The following is a 22,716-nucleotide window of genomic DNA, read 5'->3' as shown; positions in this document are numbered from 1 at the left end:
TATTTGTCCCATGAGCTATATATTGCAAAGGTGAATGATGGAATTTTAAAGGTAGCACTCAAGCAATTTACTTTGGAATGGCGGATAAATACCATGTAGTAGGTAGGTATGGTGGACACAAATGGCATAGTGGTTGGCTCAAGTATTTTGGATGCATGAGAAGTATTCCCTCTCGATACAAGGTTTAGGCTAGCAAGGTTATTTGAAACAAACACAAGGATGAACCGGTGCAGCAAAACTCACATAAAAGACATATTGTAAACATTATAAGACTCTACACCGTCTTCCTTGTTGTTCAAAACTCAATACTAGATATTATCTAGACTCTAGAGAAACCAAATATGCAAACCAAATTAGCAAGCTCTAAGTGTTTCTTCATTAATGGGTGCAAAGTATATGATGCAAGAGCTTAAACATGAGCACAACAATTGCCAAGTATCACATTATCCAAGACATTATAGCAATTTACTACATGTATCATTTTCCAATTCCAACCATATAACAAATTAACGAAGAAGAAACTTCGCCATGAAAATTAAAAGCTAAGAACACATGTGTTCATATGAACCAGCGGAGCGTGTCTCTCTCCCACACAAGCATTTATTCAAACAAAAACAAAAACAAAAGCACACAGACGCTCCAAGTAAAGTACATAAGATGTGGCCGAATAAAAATATAGTTTCAAGAGAAGGAACCCGATAATTTGTCGATGAAGAAGGGGATGCCTTGGGCATCCCCAAGCTTAGACGCTTGAGTCTTCTTAGAATATGCAGGGGTGAACCACCGGGGCATCCCCAAGCTTAGAGCTTTCACTCTCCTTGATCATAGTATATAATCCTCCTCTCTTGACCCTTGAAAACTTCCTCCACACCAAACTCGAAACAAACTCATTAGAGGGTTAGTGCATAATCAAAAACTCACATGTTCAGAGGTGACACAATCATTCTTAACACTTCGGACATTGCTCAAAGCTACTGGAAGGTAATGGAACAAAGAAATCCACCCAGCACAACAGAAAGAAGCAATGCGAAATAAAAGGCAGAATCTGTCAAAACAGAACGATCCAGTAAAGACGAATTTTAAAAGGGCACCAGACTTGCTCAAATGAAAATTCCCAAATTGAATGAAAGTTGCGTACATATCCGAGGATCAGTCACGTAAATTGGCATAATTTTCTGAGTTACCTACGAGAGAATTAGACCCAGATTCGTGACAGCAAAGAAATCTGGAACTGCGCAGTAATCCAAATCTAGTACTTACTTTACTATCAAAGACTTTACTTGGCACAACAAAACACAAAACTAAGGTAAGGAGAGGTTGCTACAGTAGTAAACAACTTCCAAGACACAAATATAAAACAAAGTACTGTAGCAAAATAAACACATGGGTTATCTCCCAAGAAGTTCTTTTCTTTATAGCCATTAAGATGGGCTCAACAGTTTTAATGATGCATTCGCAAGAGATAGTATTTGAAGCAAAAGAGAGCATCAAGAGGAAAATTCAAAACACATTTAAGTCTAACATGCTTCCTATGCATAGGAATCTTGTAAATAAACAAATTCATGAAGTGCAAAGTAACAAGCATAGGAAGATAAAACAAGTATAGCTTCAAAAATTTCAGCACATAGAGAGGTGTTTTAGTAACATGAAAATTTCTACAACCATATTTTCCTCTCTCATAATAACTTTCAGTAGCAACATGAGCAAACTCAACAATATAACTATCACATAAAGCATTCTTATCATGAGTCTCATGCATAAAATTATTACTCTCCACATAGGCATAATCAATTTTATTAGTAATAGTGGGAGCAAATTCAACAAAGTAGCTATCATTATTATTCTCATCAAGTGTAGGAGGCATAGTATAATCACAATAAAATTTACTCTCCATAGTAGGTTGTACCAAAAGACCACTATTATAATCATCATAAATAGGAGGCAAAGTATCATCAAAGAAAATTTTCTCCTCAATGCTTGGGGGACTAAAAAGATCATGAAAACCAGCTTCCCCAAGCTTAGCATTTTCCATATCATTATCAACAATGGTGTTCAAAGCGTTCATACTAATATTACTACCAGCATGCAAATAAGATTTCATAGGTTTTTTAATTTTCGCATCAAACAATCCATGTTTTAAATCAGGAAATAGAATAAGAAGCTCATTGTTGTCCATTATGCCAAACTAGTGTAAACAAGAAACAAAAAGATGCAATTGCAGGATCTAAAGGAAATATCTTCGAGCACAAACACAATGGCGCCAGAAAAGTACTGTTACCTGGAACCGGAGTATGAGAGCCCTTTACCTTTCCTCCCCGGCAACGGCGCCATAAAATAGCTTGATGTCTACGGGAGCTTCTATTCTTGTAGACAGTGTTGGGCCTCCAAGAGCAGAGGTTTGTAGAACAGCAGCAAGTTTCCCTTAAGTGGATACCCAAGGTTTATCGATCTCGGGGAGGAAGAGGTCAAAGATATCCCTCTCATGCAACTCGCAACCACAAAGCAAGAAGTCTCTTGTGTCCCCAACACACCTAATAGGTGCACTAGTTCGGCGAAGAGATAGTGAAATATAGGTGGTATGAATAAGTAGTAGCAACGGCACCGTAAAAGTGCTTTGCCCGAGACAAGTAAACAAGCAGTAGTAACGCAGCAGTAGTAACGCAGTAGAAACAAGTAAACAAGCAGCGATAGCAGATATTTAGGAACAAGGCCTAGGGATTACACTTTCACTAGTGGACACTCTCAACATTGATCACATAACAGAATAGATAAATGCATACTCTACACTTTTGTTGGATGATGAACACATTGCGTAGGATTACACGAACCCTCAATGCCGGAGTTAACAAGCTCCACAATAATGCTCATATTTTAGTAACCTTTAGTGTAAGATAGATCAAAAGACTAAACCAAGTACTAGCATAGCATGCACACTGTTACCTTCATGCATGTGTAGGAGGAATAGATCACATCAATATTATCATAGCAATAGTTAACTTCGCAATCTACAAGAGATCATGATCATAGCATAAACCAAGTACTAACACGGTGCACACACTGTCACCTTTGCACACGTGCAGGAGGAATAAAACTACTTTAATAACACATCACTAGAGTAGCACATAGATAAATTGTGATACAAACACATTGCAATCATAAAGAGATATAAATAAGCACCTCACTATGCCATTCAACAGTGAATAAGTATTCTGTGAAATATAGCCTAAGAGACCCACACGGTGCACACACTCGTCACCTTTACACACGTGGGACAAGGAGTCTCCGGAGATCACATAAGTAAAACTCACTTGACTAGCATAATGACATCTAGATTACAAGCATCATCATATGAATCTCAATCATGTAAGGCAGCTCATGAGATTATTGTATTGAAGCACATAGGAGAGAGATGAACCACATAGCTACCGGTACAGCCCCGAGCCTCGATGGAGAACTACTCCCTCCTCATGGGAGCAGCAGCGGTGATGAAGATGGCGGTGGAGATGGCAGCGGTGTCGATGGAGAAGCCTTCCGGGGCACTTCCCCGCTCCGGCAGGGTGCCGGAACGGAGACTCCTGTCCCCCGCATCTTGGCTTCGCGATGGCGGCGGCTGCGGAAGGTTTTCCGTATCGTGGTTCTTCGCATCGGGGTTTCGCGACGGAGGCTTTATATAGGCGAAGAGGCGGCGCAGGAGGGTCGAAGGGGTGGCCACACCATAGGGCGGCGCGGCCGGGGCCCGGGCCGCGCCGGCCTATGGTCCGGGGGCCCAGTGCCCCCCCTCTGGTCCTTCCCGGGTGTTCTGGATGCTTCCGGTGAAAATAGGAACCTGGGTCTTCGTTTCGTCCAATTCCGAGAATATTTCTTTACTAGGATTTCTGGAACCAAAAACAGCAGAAAACAGGAACTGGCTCTTCGGCATCTTGTTAATAGGTTAGTTCCAGAAAATGCACGAATATGACATAAAGTGTGCATAAAACATGTAGGTATCATCAATAATGTGGCATGGAACAAAAGAAATTATCGATACGTCGGAGACGTATCAATATTCAACAAAGAATAGTTGATGGCGTCCCCAGAAGCATGGTTATCGCACAACAAGCAACTTAATAAGAGATAAAGTGCATAAGTACATAAGTACATATTCAATACCACAATAGTTTTTAAGCTATTTTGTCCCATGAGCTATATATTGCAAAGCTGAATGATGGAATTTTAAAGGTAGCACTTAAGCAATTTACTTTGGAATGGCGGAGAAATACCATGTAGTAGGTAGATATGGTGGACACAAATGGCATAGTGGTTGGCTCAAGGATTTTGGATGCATGAGAAGTATTCCCTCTCGATACAAGGTTTAGGCTAGCAAGGTTATTTGAAACAAACACAAGGATGAACCGGTGCAGCAAAACTCACATAAAAGACATATTGTAAACATTATAAGACTCTACACCGTCTTCCTTGTTGTTCAAAACTCAATACTAGATATTATCTAGACTCTAGAGAAACCAAATATGCAAACCAAATTAGCAAGCTCTAAGTGTTTCTTCATTAATGGGTGCAAAGTATATGATGCAAGAGCTCAAACATGAGCACAACAATTGCCAAGTATCAAATTATCCAAGACATTTTAGAATTACTACATGTAGCATTTTCCAAATCCAACCATATAACAATTTAACGAAGAAGAAACTTCGCCATGAATACTATGAGTAAAGCCTAAGGACATACTTGTCCATATGCTACAGCGGAGCGTGTCTCTCTCCCATACAGTGAATGATAGGATCCATTTTATTCAAACAAAACAAAAAAACAAAAACAAACCGACGCTCCAAGCAAAGTGCATAAGATGTGGCCGAATAAAAATATAGTTTCAGGGGAGGAACTCGATAATGTTGTCGATGAAGAAGGGGATGCCTTGGGCATCCCCAAGCTTAGACGCTTGAGTCTTCTTAGAATATGCAGGGGTGAACCACCGGGGCATCCCCAAGCTTAGAGCTTTCACTCTCCTTGATCATATTGTATCATACTCCTCTCTTGATCCTTGAAAACTTCCTCCACACCAAACTCGAAACAACTCATTAAAGGGTTAGTGCACAATAAAAATTAACATGTTCAGAGGTGACACAATCATTCTTAACACTTCTGGACATTGCATAAAGCTACTGGACATTAATGGATCAAAGAAATTCATCCAACATAGCAAAAGAGGCAATGCGAAATAAAAGGCAGAATCTGTCAAAACAGAACAGTCCGTAAAGATGGATTTTATTAGGGAACCAGACTTGCTCAAATGAAAATGCCCAAATTGAATGAAAGTTTCGTACATATCTGAGGATCACTCACGTAAATTGTCTTAATTTTCTGAGTTACCTACAGAGAATTAGACCCAGATTCGTGACAGCAAAGAAATCTGTTTCTGCGCAGTAATCCAAATCTAGTATTTACTTTACTATCAAAGACTTTACTTGGCACAACAAAACATAAAACTAAGATAAGGAGAGGTTGCTATAGTAGTAAACAACTTCCAAGAATCAAATTCAAAATAAAAATACTGTAGTAAAAACATGGGTTGTCTCCCATAAGCGCTTTTCTTTAACGCCTTTCAGCTAGGCGCAGAAAGTGTATATCAAGTATTATCGAGAGATGGAGCATTGATATCATAAGCTCCCCCATATGTAGTGGCACTAAGGGCTTTGTCAATTTTAGGCCTATAATAATATTTCTTTGGTTTAGGCACTTTAGAGACATACATAAACTTTTGCTCTTTTCCCACATAAGCTTTCTCTCTAAACTTTAAAGATGAAAAGGTTGAACCCAAGGTTCCCATAGCTTTTCCAAGTTCGCCAATCCTATTAATTTGATTATCAGGGTCAACACAAGTTCCTAGGACACTAATTCTTTCATCAATTCCTCCTAAGGATTTATCAAGTTCATCAGTTTTATCAAGTAACATTTCCAACTTAGTTTCAACACTCGGAAAAATTTTCTCTATGGTTTCCAATTTTTTCATAACATCCTCAAGTGAGGTTTCAATTTTAGTTTCATTAACAGGTGGTGTTCCAAATAAACTCTCAATAATGCAACTAGCTTCTAAAGCGGGAGCGCCTAGGAAGTTACCCCCCGCGAGACAATCAAGAACATATCTATTCCAGCTAGAGATACCAACATAAAAATTCCTGAGTAGGATAGTGGTGGAGTGTTTCTTAGTGCACCTATTATGGGCATCACTAATTCTATACCAAGCATCTTTTAAACATTCTCCCCCTTGTTGCTTAAATGAACGAACTTCAACTTCAGGATTACTCATTTTAGCAGTAGTAAATAAAGCAAACTAGTTAAAGTGAATGCAAGTAACTAATTTTTTGTGTTTTTAATATAACGAACAAGATAGCAAATAAAGTAAAGCTAGCAAATAATTTTTTTGTGTTTTGATATAATGCAGCAAACAAAGTAGTAAATAAAATAAAGCAAGACAAAAACAAAGTAAAGAGATTGGGAAGTGGAGACTCCCCTTGCAGCGTGTCTTGATCTCCCCGGCAACGGCGCCAGAAAAAGAGCTTGATGGCGTGTAACTCACACGTTCGTTGGGAACCCCAAGAGGAAGGTATGATGCACACAGCAGCAAGTTTTCCCTCAGAAAGAAACCAAGGTTTATCGAACCAGGAGGAGCCAAGAAGCACGTTGAAGGTTGATGGCGGCGGGATGTAGTGCGGCGCAACACCGGGGATTCCGGCGCCAACGTGGAACCCGCACAACACAACCAAAGTACTTTGCCCCAACGAAACAGTGAGGTTGTCAATCTCACCGGCTTGTTGTAACAAAGGATTAACCGTATTGTGTGGAAGATGATTATTTGCAAGAAAACAGTAAAACAAGTATTGCAACAGATTTGTATTTCAGTATAAAAGAATGGACCGGGGTCCACAGTTTACTAGAGGTGTCTCTCCCATAAGATAAAAGCATGTTGGGTGAACAAATTACAGTCGGGCAATTGACAAATAGAGAGGGCATAACAATGCACGTACATGTCATGATAAATATAGTGAGATTTAATTGGGCATTACGACAAAGTACATAGACCGCCATCCAAGCATGCATCTATGCCTAAAAAGTCCACCTTCGAGGTTATCATCCGAACCCCTTCCAGTATTAAGTTGCAAAGCAACGGACAATTGCATTAAGTATGGTGCGTAATGTAATCAACAACTACATCCTTAGACATAGCATCAATGTTTTATCCCTAGTGGCAACAAGCACATCCACAACCTTAGAACTTTACGTCACTCGTCCCGAGATATCAATGGAGGCATGAACCCACTATCGAGCATAAATACTCCCTCTTGGAGTTAAGAGCAAAAACTTGGCCAGAGCCTCTACTAATAACGGAGAGCATGCAAGATCATAAACAACACATAGGTAATAACTTGATAATTAACATAACATAGTATTCTCTATCCATCGGATCCCGACAAACACAACATATAGTATTACAGATAGATGATCTTGATCATGTTAGGCAGCTCACAAGATCCAACAATGAAGCACAATGAGGAGAAGACAACCATCTAGCTACTGCTATGGACCCATAGTCCAGGGGTGAACTACTCACTCATCACTCCGGAGGCGACCATGGCGGTGAAGAGTCCTCCGGGAGATGAATCCCCTCTTCGGAGGGTGCCGGAGGAGATCTCCAGAATCCCCCGAGATGGGATTGGCGGCGGCGGCGTCTCTGGAAGGTTTTCCGTATCGTGGCTCTCGGTACTGGGGGTTTCGCGACGGAGGCTTTAAGTAGGCGGAAGGGCAAGGGGAGGGGCCACACGAGGGCCCCACACCACAGGTCGGCGCGGCCAAGGGCCAGGCCGCGCCGCCCTAGTGTGGCGGCGCCTCGTGGGCCCACTTCGGTCTTCTGGAAGCTTCGTGGCAAAATAGGACCCTGGGCGTTGATTTCGTCCAATTCCGAGAATATTTCGTTACTAGGATTTCTGAAACCAAAAACAGCAAAAAACAACAACTGGCTCTTCGGCATCTTGTTAATAGGTTAGTTCCAGAAAATGCACGAATATGACATAAAGTGTGCATAAAGCATGTAGATATCATCAATAATGTGGCATGGAACATAAGAAATTATCGATACGTCGGAGACGTATCAGGGTTCACGGTGGCGCTCATGGTGATGGCTCTCCGAGTTACGAAGGGGCAAGGCGAGGACAGCGTGTGGTTGCTGGCATCATGGCGATCATCGAGTGCATGATGGCGCAGAAAAAGGTGGACGGGATGGCTCAGGCAGCTTCGACGTCTGTCACGGGTCTGGCGGAAGTCGTCGACGAGGACGACGACGACAGGGTACGGGGGCGATAGAGAGCATGTCTGGCGTGTTGCTGGTGTCGTGGTGATGCTCTGGGCAGAGGCAGGGGTCAAGGGGAGGATTGAGGTGACGGGGTGAGCTCGTGCTCTGGCGCGTCCGTGCATCGCGAGCGTGCACGCGCCGGCATGACTGGGCGTTCTGGGCGCGTATGGTGCTGGCCAGTGTGAGCCTCTCCTTGGCCAAGGGATGGCGTGGTCATGATCAGCGGAGAGTGGGGAGTCTCCAGGACATGGTGGAGGTGAGAGGAGAGGGCAGAGGTGATGAGTGGCATGGTGGAGTGGCATGCCCACGGCATGGCCATGGTTTTGTCACTTCCTTGCTTTGATCATTGAGGGAAAGTGCATGGTTTGGTCCAGGGGGTGAAGAAGTACAGTAATGATCACATTTGATCTCTAGTTTAGGCAACGATCCAAAGGATAAAAGGGTGTGTGCTCAAACCAGATTCATGCCCACCAAGTGTTTGATGAAATGGCCGCATGTAGTTTGAATTTGAATTTTGCCAAACTTTTTCTTGGGTGTGATTCAAATAATGTTTGGCACACAGTGGTGGTGTTGGTTTGCAAAATGGACAAGGTTTGGTGAACTCCAAATTTGTTATGATCTTGTTTCTGTTTCAAAGTTGCAACTTTGCTTGCTCAAAATAAGAATCTGGAAATGAACCAGCAAGGTTGGTCCACACCATTTGGTTCACCTTGATGTGCTCTTGGATGAGGAGAAAACAGTTGGGAGAGTTTAGTTTAGAAATTGCTTAATACAAGGGCTCAAAGTAGGTAACATGTTAAAAATGGCAGATTTGACCATTATCACATGTCACTTGGTTTTGATATTTCTTTTGATTTGTTTTGTGTTTCTTTGATTCAAAAGTGATTAATATGAGTTTATTTATGTTTTCAACCATTTACACAAAGTAAAAATGACTTAGGCCAAGATTTGCAAAATGGCTATTTGCTCTCATATAACTTTTTCTTTTATTTTACTTTTCTTTTGCTTTGTTTCTTTTTTACTTCAAAGAGCAAGGTTTAGGGCTTAGGAGCATTACCAAACACCTCACACAACAATCATGGCAAACATCAAACCATACATGCATGATTACTATGCACACTATGCAATTCAATTTAAGTTTTTGTTGGCTCCATAATTTGGGAAAGAGAGATTGATAATCTTCATTGATTTGAAAAGTTGGGATGTTACACACGCGCAGCGGTCGCCTCCTCGTCCTCCTCCCGCACAAACACGACGTCGGTGCCTCAACAACCTATGAACTGGCCGTGGCCTTGGGCACCTCCGACCTTCGACCTCGGCGACGAGGACTAGTAGCCATCCTAACTAGGGTTACTTTTCTAGTTTTTCCAATTTCTAGTTTTTCCAATGTATTTTTGCTACTATTTATCTAAAAAAAATGTTGGCAAAAATACATCAGGCTGCTGGGCTACCGGATCCAAATATGCATACCAACTAAGGAGAAGTCCATTTTGCAACAGACCGCAAGGATGCTCCAAGGAGTAGATCTTTACTATTAAAGTGAAAGATGCAATATCACACTCTCACACTTCGCTTGATGTCGCACTTCCTCTTATTTACAGAACAAATGTGCACCATAACAATAGCCTATCCTTCAAAAATAGCTACCACACTCACGCAACAGAGAAAACAAAACCCATCCCACGCGCCTAACAACCAATTCCCGCACGCTCAAGTCAAAAAGTTTGTTTCTCCGGTTCTGTATTATCTTAAGTTCAACCATGTTTATCTTCTTATCTTCTTGATCCAAATAACATTGAGTTGTCCGCTAACCCACACCACCAACCGTCAACAACCACCCACGAAATTGCTGTAAAACAACGTCTAATCAAATCCCGTGGAATAGCTACCCGGTAGCACCTTTTTTGATTTATTCCCCAACCGTCACCATCACGCCACCTTAGAGCAAGTACAATAAGTCCTAGTCAGCTGGCTATAAGGATTAAAATAATATATTATTGCTTACTTGGAGGAGAGAGAGGAGGAGAGAGAAGGAGAGTGGACTCTTATGCAAAAGCCATCTCTAGCACGTGCTCCTAGGCACTTTGTGAGAGTGAAAGGTGGGCCATACATTGATAAAGTACTACATTTTTATAGCTCACTATTGTATGCGTTGGCTCTATGTTGACTATAGATGACATGGCACTTGGCTTATAGCCAGCAGCTGGCTACACTATTGGAACTGCTCTTATACGCGAGGCACGCAGCCATCCTTCACCCCGCACCTTCCTGTGTACGGTCATCGCCACGGGAGCCTGAAGCCGCCGCCATGGGATCCTTCACTTGGGCTGCCCACGGGATCCCTGCACTTCCGCCGCCACGGGAGCCTGCAAATCGCGGGAACACCCCCGCCAGATACGCAGCCGAACCCGGCGATTCAAGGTGGGATCCATCGTCGACCGCAGTCCTTGCTAGCCGGCGATGATAACGGAGTCACATGCACTACTGCGGTACTGCCCCTCGCGACACCGCTCCAAGACCCCCAGTAATCTTCATGACACAAATTAGCACTACTGCAATTTGTCAAGGCACCTTAATGGCGTCCTTTTAATTTCTGGATCGCCTTCTCCATTGTAGCTAACATGCCGTCCCTATGCTATACTGGAATGATCCTGAAGAAGAATGAAGAACTTAGGAAGAGGTATACTTTGTAGTCATTTGCGTTATATTCACTCATGATTACACAAAACAGGTCCCAGAGACTAAGGCAGCGGACGCACATGACGCACGCACGGGTCGTCCCCTCCAGGGCGACTCGGGCGAACCCTAGCCGCCGCCGCCTTCCCCTCCCCTCCTCGTCATCCCCGGAGGCCGCTGCCGGCGAAGCCTGGCGCGGCCGATGATGGGGCGCCAGGGATCCTCGCGTGGTCCCCTGGTGCGGCGGTAGGAGGCACGCCTCCGCGCCGGGGGATGGTCCCGGTTCTAGTTGATGGCGGCGCGGGCGGTGTTGGGGGCGGCGGCGCGGCCCTGGCCATGGCGACGCAGCCCTCTCCGCCGTTCCTCGCCGTGGCCTCGCCGGGAGGGCGGTGATGGGGGCGGCGGCGCGGCCCCGGATCCTGGCGCGATTCTCTCCTACTTCCTCACCTTGGCATGGCCGGGTGGGTGGGGATGGGGGTGGATCTCGTGCTGCTCCTCAAGATCTGGGATCACGGCACCATGGGCGGCGGCCCTAGATGGCGATGGTGGTGACGGCGCTGACCTGGTGGCAGGTGGCGGACGTCAGGTGCCGCTGACCATGGCACCGCGGTGGTGCTCTTCTCTCTCGCCGGAGGAGATCGGCTAGTTGTGTGGCTACCCGTGGCGGATCTTGCGATCCGTCGCCTAGCTCCCGATGGCGAGGTGCAGCTGCCGGTGAAAGCCGGCCCGGACTTCGGTCATGGCGGATGATGGCGGTGCCTTTCGTCGTTACCTTGTTGAAGGAATTGTCTTCGCAGTCTGCGTTTCTTCGCCTGGGCTGCTCCAGGGGAAACCCTAGACCCGGGTCTCCCGGATCGGACGATAGCGGTGCGCAACGCCGTTCTCCCTGTTTGGGGTATTGTTTTCGGAGCAGACAACGGATGGTGGTGGTGCTGAGGTGGAGCGGTGTGCTTTTGCTGTGTCGCCGTCGTCGAGTCGCCGTGGCATGGTGCAGTGGTGTCTCGGGACGGATGCAGCGTGATGGACATGTGTCGGATGGTGGAGTCGTCTAGCGCCGTGGCGGCATCGATGGCAGGCCTGACATGGTCAATGCGATGATCTCTCTTGAAGATGGAGTCGAGGAAGATGGCGGTAGCAACTTCTATGGCGTGTGCGTTGGTGTATGTTGAGAGTCTGCTTGACTGGATGTGCTTCTCATCTGCTATTGGGCGGCCTGGGAAGGCATTTGGTTTTTGGATGATATGTGTTGGTGAATTGTCACCCCCTTCATCCCTCTGTAGGTATAGCGAGATGGTTTCGAGTTTGATCTTTTGTATTGCTCTTGTAAGGTGTTGTGAATAATCTAATAAAAAAAGCCATGTGCATCCTTTGGATGCAGAAGCTGGGGAGATATTTCCCCCATTTCGAAAAAACAATTCACTCATGATTGCCAAGATCTTGGTCAATGCTACTGTGATTTCTCCTTTCTCCTGATGTTCCTTTCTCCCGGTGTGCTGTATTTTCGCAGGTTAAGATTATAACTAGGTTGGCCTAGATAATTTTAGATTCTATACCAGTCACAAGGAAGTACCTTATGTGGTTCTTGATATGAAAAGTATTGACCATGGCTTCTGTTTGTTTCCATCTAGGATGATCAATTCTATTCATCAAGGTGCAACACAATCAATCTATGATGAAACATCTGTATTGTTTCTCTAATATTAATTGGATAAAATTTTACCTATCAAGAGATCTCTGAATTTTTATAGGCATTTTGTATTTTTGAATTATCTCTGGTATAAGAGAAATGAAAGAGGAGCAGCAATTGTGGCCTTTAAGTGACGAGCTACTTCATGTTCTCACTATCTATTTCTCTTGTCATTCCCGCGGAGACCACGCTGCCAACTATCGCCGCACCCGCGAAGACGACGATGCCAATTGTCGCCGCACCCGCATGCAAAGACGATGACGCCAACTGTCGCCGCGCCCGCGAAGACGATGTCGCCACCTGCTGCCTCCAGCAAAGACAGCGCAGTCACCTGCGGCCGCGCCCGCGAAGACTATTGGCCCGCTGCCACTGAAATTTGATCACACAGGGTTCAGCGCCTTGAAGGTGTTTGACGTTTTGGCTTTGTATAATAACTAGCACAGTGGCCCTCGCAAATGCGAGGGCAATGTCTTCAATGTATGGAAAATGATTAATCGTAAATTCGCAGCTTCAGGATATCCACATTTGGTCGAGGTTATACTCTCTGGTATGTGGTTCATCCATTCTTACTTTTTTTGAACAGATGTACAAGATCCCATACTACCCTATCCTCTTAGACTTTTTAAGTCGATATACCACCCAAAAAGGCTCTAAGCCGGGTGGAGTTAGTTTTTCGACGAAGACCCGTCCCGTGCAGCGAAGTCCTGTTAGTAAGACCCCGCGCAAGAATGGGTGTTATAGAAGAATATTATTCCGAATACTCCTTTGGACGCATATAGTAAGTAGCATTGAGATTCTGCATCTTTTTGATTTTTTTATTGAACTGGATTTACCAGCTAGGAAATACTTTCCACGTTATATATTAGAGAAGACACCTTTGAACTGTATACACTCTATTATTTCTCTTTTGTAATTCTCAAATGAAAAAATCACGCATCCAAAGGAAAGAAATCATACATATTCCTCGAACACTACCAAAGCCTTAGCCTCCATTCTTCCTCCTCCCTAGTCTAAAATTGTTAATTTTTTGGTCATTTCTCCTCTAAGTTCTTACGGATAAGGGTGTTATGTATCGTTCTCATCAGAGTTGGGAACAAAACATCGTCCCTAGGTCCAAGGGACTAACTGAAAAGTCATAGTTTAATTATCCCTGCATTTACAATGTCTATATAACCATATAATATCCTGCCATGCATATAGTATGTTTCTTGCTTTAGGGTGATTTTAGGATGTAAAAGAAAATAAATATATTACATTTGCCAATTGTGTTTAAACATATTTACTCTTGGTTCTTTATCTCGTTATTATTGAACTGGATTTAGCAGCTAGAAAATACTTTCCATGTTGTATATTAGAGAAGACACCTTTGAACTGTATTCACTCTATTATTTCTCTTTTGTAATTCTCAAATGAAAAAATCACGCATCCAAATGAAACAAATCATACATATTCCTCGAACACTACCAAAGCCCTAGCCTCCATTCTTCCTCCTCCCTAGTCTAAAATTGTTAATTTCCTGGTCATTTCTCCTCTAAGTTCTTATGGATAAGGGTGTTATGCATCGTTCTCATCGGAGTTGGGGACAAAACATCGTCGCTAGGTCCAAGGGACTAACTGAAAAGTCATAGTTTAATTAGCCATGCATTTACAATGTCTATATAACCATATAATATCCTGCCATATAGTATGTTTCTTGCTTTAGGCTGATTTTAGGATGTAAAAGAAAATAAATATATTACATTTACTAATTGTGTTTAAACATATTTACTCTTGGTTCTTTATCTCGTTATTAATGACATCTTCATTTTCACATATATAACATCGTTGTCTTTGGTTTTACCAAAATGTCAGCTAGAGACTATCGATCATGTTATTGTTTGAGCTGACATGCATAATTTATACTGAAATCTAAATTTCAGTACAAAATCCTATGCATCATGCGATGAGCACCACAGTGGCGGCTATCGCAATCGATCGATCAATGAAGATATAGTTTAAACCATGCATGCTCCCTGAAGAGTTTACGTAGAGCTAGGTATTTATTATCGGTGGATCAGCTATATACCTCTCGATTATGCATAGGGACGGATTTACCGTGCAGGCACCGGGTATGTGTCCGGGCTCGGTGGCGCTGCTTACATGGACTTCGGCGAGCTCTCTTAGCAAAGTACATAGCTGGAACGACGTACAAGATTGAGTTGAAAAATGTCGATTTAGGGAAGAATCAGCTGTTGGTGTTCCGTAGAAATATTGTTGATGTAACGTGTTGGCGTTGTGTACATAAATTTTATGTTTCTATCTCCAGTTAAATCTTAGTTGTGTACCCATATGGAATATGTGTCATAAGTTTACTTTTGTACACGTATATTGTGTGGTACGAACTACTTAGGATCTTTTAATCTAAGGTGTTAAGAGTAATATCATCAGTTTATATTTCTATCATATGTGGATTAACCCGAAAAACACTCTTACATTTCTTTAAGTATATAATATATATACAAAAATAATATATTTAATTTGTGCATAGTAGGCCTGAGTCACACATCAAATAGTTCCGGCTCACTACAAAAGAATCGACATACAAAACTTATTGTGACAATCTTTATAGTGTGAAAACTCAAACAAATACATATTGTATTTTATGTCGTACTTTTATACGTCACGGAATTTTTTTTAAATTGTTTCTATTTTTCTAATGTTCTTCTGGCCTTCCGAATTAAGACAAAATTTCTGTAACAAAAAATCATCGAAAGTTGTAAAGATGCATGGTGGTCGTAGACCCCAGAGAGTTAAATAGGAAATAGTGCTTCTCCTATTTTTATTGTATAGATTAAATAAATTTGTATTTTATAGGCTAGCAAGTAGCTTCCGTAAATGTGTTATAGACATGCCCTAATTCAAGTCAAACTGAGAAACTGAGCAGATCGTGCTTAGCATGGACTCTATTATATTACCTAAAATAAAAATGAGCAGATCGCTCTATCTCAAATCTTGAATAAAGTTTGTGAGCCTTATTTAATCCCATCTAAGTCCGAGCCATATATGGCAATTGTTTTGGGCACGGGGCGTGGTCGCATTGAGTTGCATTACACGTGCATGCCCATAAGCCTATGCAGTAACATTTTTTTTCTTTCTAAAAATCGAAAATTGGGTGCATGTTAAACTATATCTACTTAACGCGTTTGGAATATTAAATCAGACCCATAAGCGTGACGTACGTTTGCTTTTGTACACATATATTATTCTACGTAACACTTCTTATCTTTTAATCTCAAACGTTAAAATTTACATCATCGGTTTATATTTTTTTAGCGCATGTGGATTAACCTGGTGCCTTGAAAAATATCCTTATTTCGCTTTTAGTATATAATAGATAGATTCTGGCTAATTGCAGGTATCGCACCTCCCTTTGCCAGCATTAGAGCCCTTGCATAATAAGTTCATGTTTCGCTTCTGATGATTCAAGATCGTATTTGTACATTAGCAGCTAAATTTCTGGTTGCTTGTGTGGTCCATTGCTCCAGTATACAACTTGGAAGCTGAAGCATATATTTTTCAAATCCAGCAAAGTAATTAGCTCTTGGATTTGTTGTTTGAGGAACATTATTTAATTATTTTTAGTTGAGCATGTACTCATTAGCACATTCATCTTGTGCAGGGAGGAGGGAATATATGCTCTTCACTGTTCTCATATGTCGCTTCAAAATGTTCTAAACAAGCAAAATCCATTACTCTTGAAACGTAAGTAGCATTTGAAGCTGGGCTGTAATATTGCTTGACCACTATTGAATTGGATTTCCACTCTAAACAATGGATTTTTACTCTGCTGGACTGAGGCATGACAATACAAAGGCACGGAAGGATTTCCATCCCAATCTCACAAGCATATGGTAACCAGTGATGGTCCGCACGTTGCATAGCATGATTGATATTTACCTAATTATTTGCATTCATCAGGTAACCATCTTTGTTCCATGTGTTATATATGTTGTCTGATTGCTTTAATGAGTAATTATATGAAGGACAATCATATTTGTTCTTATTGCTTCAGTCAATTGTATGGAATTTCAGAAGTTGCTTGACTCAAGGAAAAAAATCCTCCATTATAAGTTGTGCTATATATGTTTAAATATGCAATCGTGAATTTTCAGATATGGTCAGAGGTGAATTTGTGCCTTTGTACAATTGTGAATTTACACCAATACCCGCACTAAAAATGCACGATGCAGCCGCCGCCTACACATCCCCTGCATGTCGGAACGCTGACACCCGCGCCGTCTTGCATGCTGCGGCCATGGCCTGCGGGTCCCCTGCACGTTGCAGCCGAAGCCTGCATTTCCCCTGCAGTTCGACCACAGGTTGCCGCATTCTCTTCAAGTTCGATGTCTTCCTTTGCCTATTGACTCGATTCTCAATTTAGTGAATGAGGCCGTTAAGGATGATATGAATCGAGCATTGACAGAGGTGCTCACGGACAAGGAGATAGAGGAGGCTCTCTTTCAAATGGGACCCACAAAGGCGCCAGGACCCGATGGGCTGCCGGCCTTATTCTACCAGCGTCACTGGTCGCTGCTCAAGGATCATGTCTGCAGGGCGGTTAGGGATTTCTTGGCGGGGAGAGAGCTCCCTGGTGATTTCAATGACACTATCTTAGTGTTGATCCCTAAGGTAACCTCACCGGAGTTGCTATCTCAGTTCCGTCCGATAAGTTTATGTAATGTCCTGTTTAAAATTGCTTCGAAGGCGGTGGCAAATAGATTGAAGAGGATTTTACCTATCCTAATCTCGGAAGAACAAAGTGCTTTTGTCCTTGGTCGCCTCATTACTGACGATGTATTTATCGCTTATGAGTGTGTTCATGCAATAAGAACCAGGAAAAGGAAGAAGCAATTGTGTGCGGTGAAATTGGATATGATGAAGGCGTATGATAGAGTGGAGTGGAGCTTCCTCGGACATATGATGTTAAAGATGGGTTTTGCCTCTAGTTGGGTGGATATAATTATGAGATGCATCATGTCAGTCCGGTTAAGCTGAATGGGGTGATCTCTGATGTGTTTGCTCCCTCGCGTGGCTTGAGGCAGGGGGGCCCTTTATCCCCATATTTGTTTCTGTTTTGTGTAGAGGGGTTCTCGGCGTTACTACGTCAAGCACAGGCTGATGCACTTTTGGCAGGGGTCAATTTTGGGAGAGATGGATCGACTATCACTCACCTCTTATTTGCTGATGACAGCGTGGTGTTTATGGAGGCGAGTGAGGCGAGCATGGGTGCCCTGAAATCGATATTACAGACTTATGAGCATAGTTTCGGTCAGAAAGTGAATTACCAAAAATCTTCGATTTATTTTGGTAAGGGGTGTGGAGAGCAGGATAAAGCTAATCTGAAAGCTTCAGTTGGTATTGCATGTGAGGCGTTATCTGGGAAGTACCTTGGTCTTCCCACAGTGGTGGGTAGGTCCAAATTAAGACGGTGCTTTCAATAATCTGACGGAGAGGTCGCACGGCAAGGTAGGGGGATGGAAAGGCCAGGGTTTATCCAAGGTAGGGAAGGAGGTGCTTGTGAAATCTGTACTTCAAGCGGTGCCAGCTTATGCCATGGGTTGTTTCCAACTGTCAAAAGGACAATGCACTAAGTTGTCGTCGATCTCGGCACGGTTTTGGTGGGGTGCAGCGGATGGGAAACGGAAGGTGCATTGGATTAGCTGGAAGAAGATGTGTGTTTCCAAGAGAAAGGGTGGGATGGGATTCCGTAATTATGAGGACTTCAATCAAACATTGTTGGCCAAACAGACGTGGATGATGGTTACTAACCCCGATTCTTTGTGTTCGAGGGTCTTGAAAGCGAGGTATTTCAAGCAAGGCGATTTCCTCTCAGTTGATTGCCCGAAGAGAGCTTCCTACACTTGGAAGGGCATTTTACATGGGCGGGAACTGCTAAAGAAAGGCCTCATTTGGAGGATCTGAGATGGCAAAAAAGTGGGTGTGTGGACAGACAATTGGATCCCGCGATCGAGCTACAGACGGCCCCATGGGCACCGGCCAGGGTCACAAGTCGAGAAGGTTAGTGAGTTTCTTCTAGAGAATGGTGCGGGATGGGACGAGGATAAGCTGAATGAGCAGTTGTTTGAGGTTGATGTCGAGGTCATTAAGAAGATTTCCGTTGGAAGTGCTGGAACAGATGATTATCTTGCATGAGATTTTTTTCCGAAATGGGTAGTGAAACCCTACCCTCTGCCCGTCAAGCACGAGATATCTTCACAATATGTGACATTTATTTTCATTGCACTATCATGAGTCTATCTTATCAGTACACTTTTTTAGTACACCCAACACTATAAACTGGTGTTAATCTTTATGGCAAATCTTGCAATTGCAAATTCCATCCAAGGCCCCACTACACCAGGAGTACCAGCTTATGGCATGATCTTTGTCCGCGATACGCTTGCAAGGTTCCTCGCATGTTTGCTTTATGCATAAGTAAAGCATTTCACGCTCCGTATTGCAGTGATCTGCGCCATTAAAACATGTGTATATGTGATCAGTCAAAGACAAAGAGCATGACTAAATGTGGATATCATGTCTTTGAAAATTTTGATACATGTGAATGGAGCGTTAAAGAACTAAAAAAAAATACCAAAAGAGAGCATGTTGTGCATCACACATCTCAAATCACAGTGGGGGGGGGGGGGGCTCTTGGAGACCATACTGAACCTCGCGAGGTCTTTCAAATTGGAAAAAAAAATACTACCTAGTTATATGGCCTAGATTTATTTTGGTCGGGCCTAGTTCATGTGGATGTTGCTATGGTCTGTTTTGCCATAATTTGGTCCAGATCATTCCCGCTGGTGTTCGGAAGGGTACACACGCTCGAGTCAACGGTGTTCCAAATGCTGAGTGGTAAAATCTTCCAAATTACTCCTCTTTGTGCTTCTCTTGTTACTTAAACCTCTCAATGCCACCAAAAAATATATTAAGTTGTGAATATAACCAAATGGTATATTTTGTGACATATAACTCATATTTTTTCGTCAAAGTATTGGTCAAAGTTGTATCTGACATATATATACAAACAGAGAGAGTATAGTTTCATTTGCTTCAGGATACAAGCCTAAAACATGTTAATATATGGTTCTTCTTTGATAATCCTTTGTTGCTTCACACGGTCCGCCTGTGTCTCAAATAGATTCAAAATTTACCAAAAAAGAGTAATCTGGAAAGAAATGGTGAATGCATTCTCCATGCAAAAACTTTGCAAATATCTTGTACAAGACTCCAATAGCAGAGGAAAAAAAGTGCATACCTGCACAAACATGACTTCCCAGCAATAGTAGCGCCAAGAGGAAACATACACCAGCAGACGTCCTGTCCATTTTTTTAGTGCCACATTCCAATGGTGCTATCTAATTTTTACCCCTTTGTAATATGCATGTCAAGGTGGATACTCCTATTATAGTCACCTTTATTTATAGACTTCCGAATATGAGCAAATGGAATATCAGATTTGTTCTAAATTAAAGAAGATAAACATTTGATCTGCATATGGATACATAATTATTAATTCAGAACACATATTTATGGCCTTTCCAGAAAATACCAAAAATAAATGCAATATGTTACGACCTGGATTTAGTGGACAAAGCTTGTAGGTTGGCGCTTTGAGATCTACAATTAATATAATAATTTATTGATATGTGATATTATCAAGATGATAAATGAGGAGCATGGGAGAAAATATATAGTACTCCCTCCATACTTATTTATTAGAGTAATGGGAACTTTGAGAAAAAAATTGACCACTAACTTTGTCAACACAATATGAGATATATGCAGGAAAAAATATATACCATTGAAAACTTCTTCTGAATATGAATCCAATGGTATATTTTCATATTTTATTAACTAAATTAACTATCGAGTTTTTCTCAAAATGTATATTAACCTTATTGACATGCATGAACTCCCTCTATTCTGAAATAATCTACTTTATAGGCCTAAAATTTATTCTAAATTAGTCTATATTTTAGCTTTGTAATTAACAACGAAATACAAAACAAAGTAGTCTTGCTTTTTCTATTGAATGTCTTCACTTTTAATGTACCATGGATTGGTTGAAGTAGTACTAATAAATGTATTAATAGTTTGTCTTTTTATATATAATGCAGACTAAATTAAAACGAAGGGAGTATGGGGAAAGTACTACGAGATATGCTCTTTCTATCTATACGGTGGGACACGATTATTAACAAATGGAGTATAATATCGTGTGAATCATCCATAAATACTGACAAGGTACGTTGCAATCAATTTGATACAATTATAGCAAAATCGTAGCATTGTCTATGCGTTTGACCAGGTATGACACAATTTTCTATTTATGGTCCTAAAAATAAAATAAAATAACCAATCATGTTGGTTATGTGATACAACTTTGAAACACTGTCCTTTTAATTTTTCAAAAAAATTGGTGTCATAATTAACAAAGTTAAACCAAACAACTTGAAATAGTCTACCTTCCAGACCATCCAAAATAGAGAAAACATCAGACTTTTTTCTTGGACTTTTAGTCTTGTCATGTAGTACACTAAAATAAGTTACACATCTTTAACTTGTTATAAGTGGCAATGTAAATTAAGTAATTCAAATATTAAAATACCCTTTTATTATACAATGGCCTTATATGTCGATAAGGAAATGTTCAGTACTAGTCATGGGGTAGGCCTAGTACGATGGCTCGACTGACTCACCTGGTCTCCATCGGCTCACATAGACTAGACCCGCATGTCACCTCGAAGTAGGACAAGAAAACTTTGTAAACCCTAGCTGGTTTCATATAGAAAGCTAGACCGGAGCATCCTTTCAGGTACAGTTTTTCTCAGATAGTCACGAGCGACTCCCTTGTAAACCCAACTGTGACCATATACATCGTGTTTGGCATCTTTAGGCAAGGGGAGTGGGAATTAAGAGTAGAGAGTTTTTCTTGGAATTAAGTTTTGGAAGTTGATGTTTAGTCCCAATCCACCATTTGGCCCATGGTGGGAATTACTAGTGAGGACTTCACGAAAAATGTTTGGCTTCTCCAGACAAGGGGAATGGGAATAAAAAGTAGAGAGTTTGTCTTGGGATTAGGTTTGGAAAGTTAATGTTTCGTGTCCAAATCCACCATTTGCCCCATGGTGGGAAAGACAAGTGAGGAATTCAGGAAAAAGGAAACAAAAATAACAACATCGATATGTCCACCGTTGAAAGGAGATAATAAAATATAGAAAGGGAGAATAGATCTGGATGGATCTATGAAAAGAAAAGTTAGCAGAATCATTTTTATTGCCACAATCAGATATGATCTGTGAAGAAGAAATAAGCTAGCCCATTAGGAGAAAGACAAGCCCGCGTTAAGTTTGGATACAGTTAGTGCCGGTGTTGGAGGCTTATCCAGCGAGCATTTTACCGCTTTTTAGAAAGGATTTCACGAGTTTTTCTACTCACGAGTACCTTCCATCACGAGCCATACCTTTGTTTTGCCAATTCCCCATCTCGTTAAAATTACCAGCCCCCCTTCTCCAGAATAGATAGAGGGAGCTGAACCTCTTAATTCCCCTTCCCTCTCTCTCCCCAAGTCACATTCCCTCGAACCATACGGGAGATTTAATGCCCATACTAGTTCCCCCCCCCCCCCCCCAAACAAACACGTTGATAGTGAATTATAGCAGGAGTAGAGATTCGCCACTGATACGTCTCCAACGTATCCATAATTTCTGTCGTTCCATGCTTGTTTTATGACAATACTTACATGTTTTGCTTGCACTTTATAATGTTTTTATGCGTTTTCCGGAACTAACCTATTAACAAGATGCCACAGTGCCAGTTCCTGTTTTCTGCTGTTTTTGGTTCCAGAAAGGCTGTTCGGGCAATATTCTCGGAATTCGACGAAACGAAGACCAAACATCCTATTTTTCCCGGGAGGCTCCAGAACACCGAAGAAGAGTCGGAGAGGGGCCAGAGGGCCACCACACCA

General features: G+C 42.1%; 1 protein-coding gene across 1 annotated transcript in view; it reads left to right on the top strand.

Annotated features, from left to right (window-relative positions):
* The first annotated feature begins 8,226 nt into the window (after window positions 1-8,226).
* LOC124689870 (histone H4-like) overlaps window positions 8,227-22,716 on the top strand; it is a 14,866-nt gene continuing 376 nt past the window's right edge. Inside the window, exon 1 of the mRNA XM_047223329.1 lies at window positions 8,227-8,340. Within this exon, the coding sequence (XP_047079285.1) occupies window positions 8,227-8,340 (114 nt within the window). The remainder of the gene's footprint in view (window positions 8,341-22,716) is intronic.

Source organism: Lolium rigidum, chromosome 2 (genome assembly GCF_022539505.1).
Source record: "Lolium rigidum isolate FL_2022 chromosome 2, APGP_CSIRO_Lrig_0.1, whole genome shotgun sequence".
Taxonomy (NCBI): domain Eukaryota; kingdom Viridiplantae; phylum Streptophyta; class Magnoliopsida; order Poales; family Poaceae; genus Lolium; species Lolium rigidum.
The sequence above is the reverse complement of the archived record's forward strand: the minus strand, read 5'-3'. Positions and strand labels throughout refer to the sequence as shown.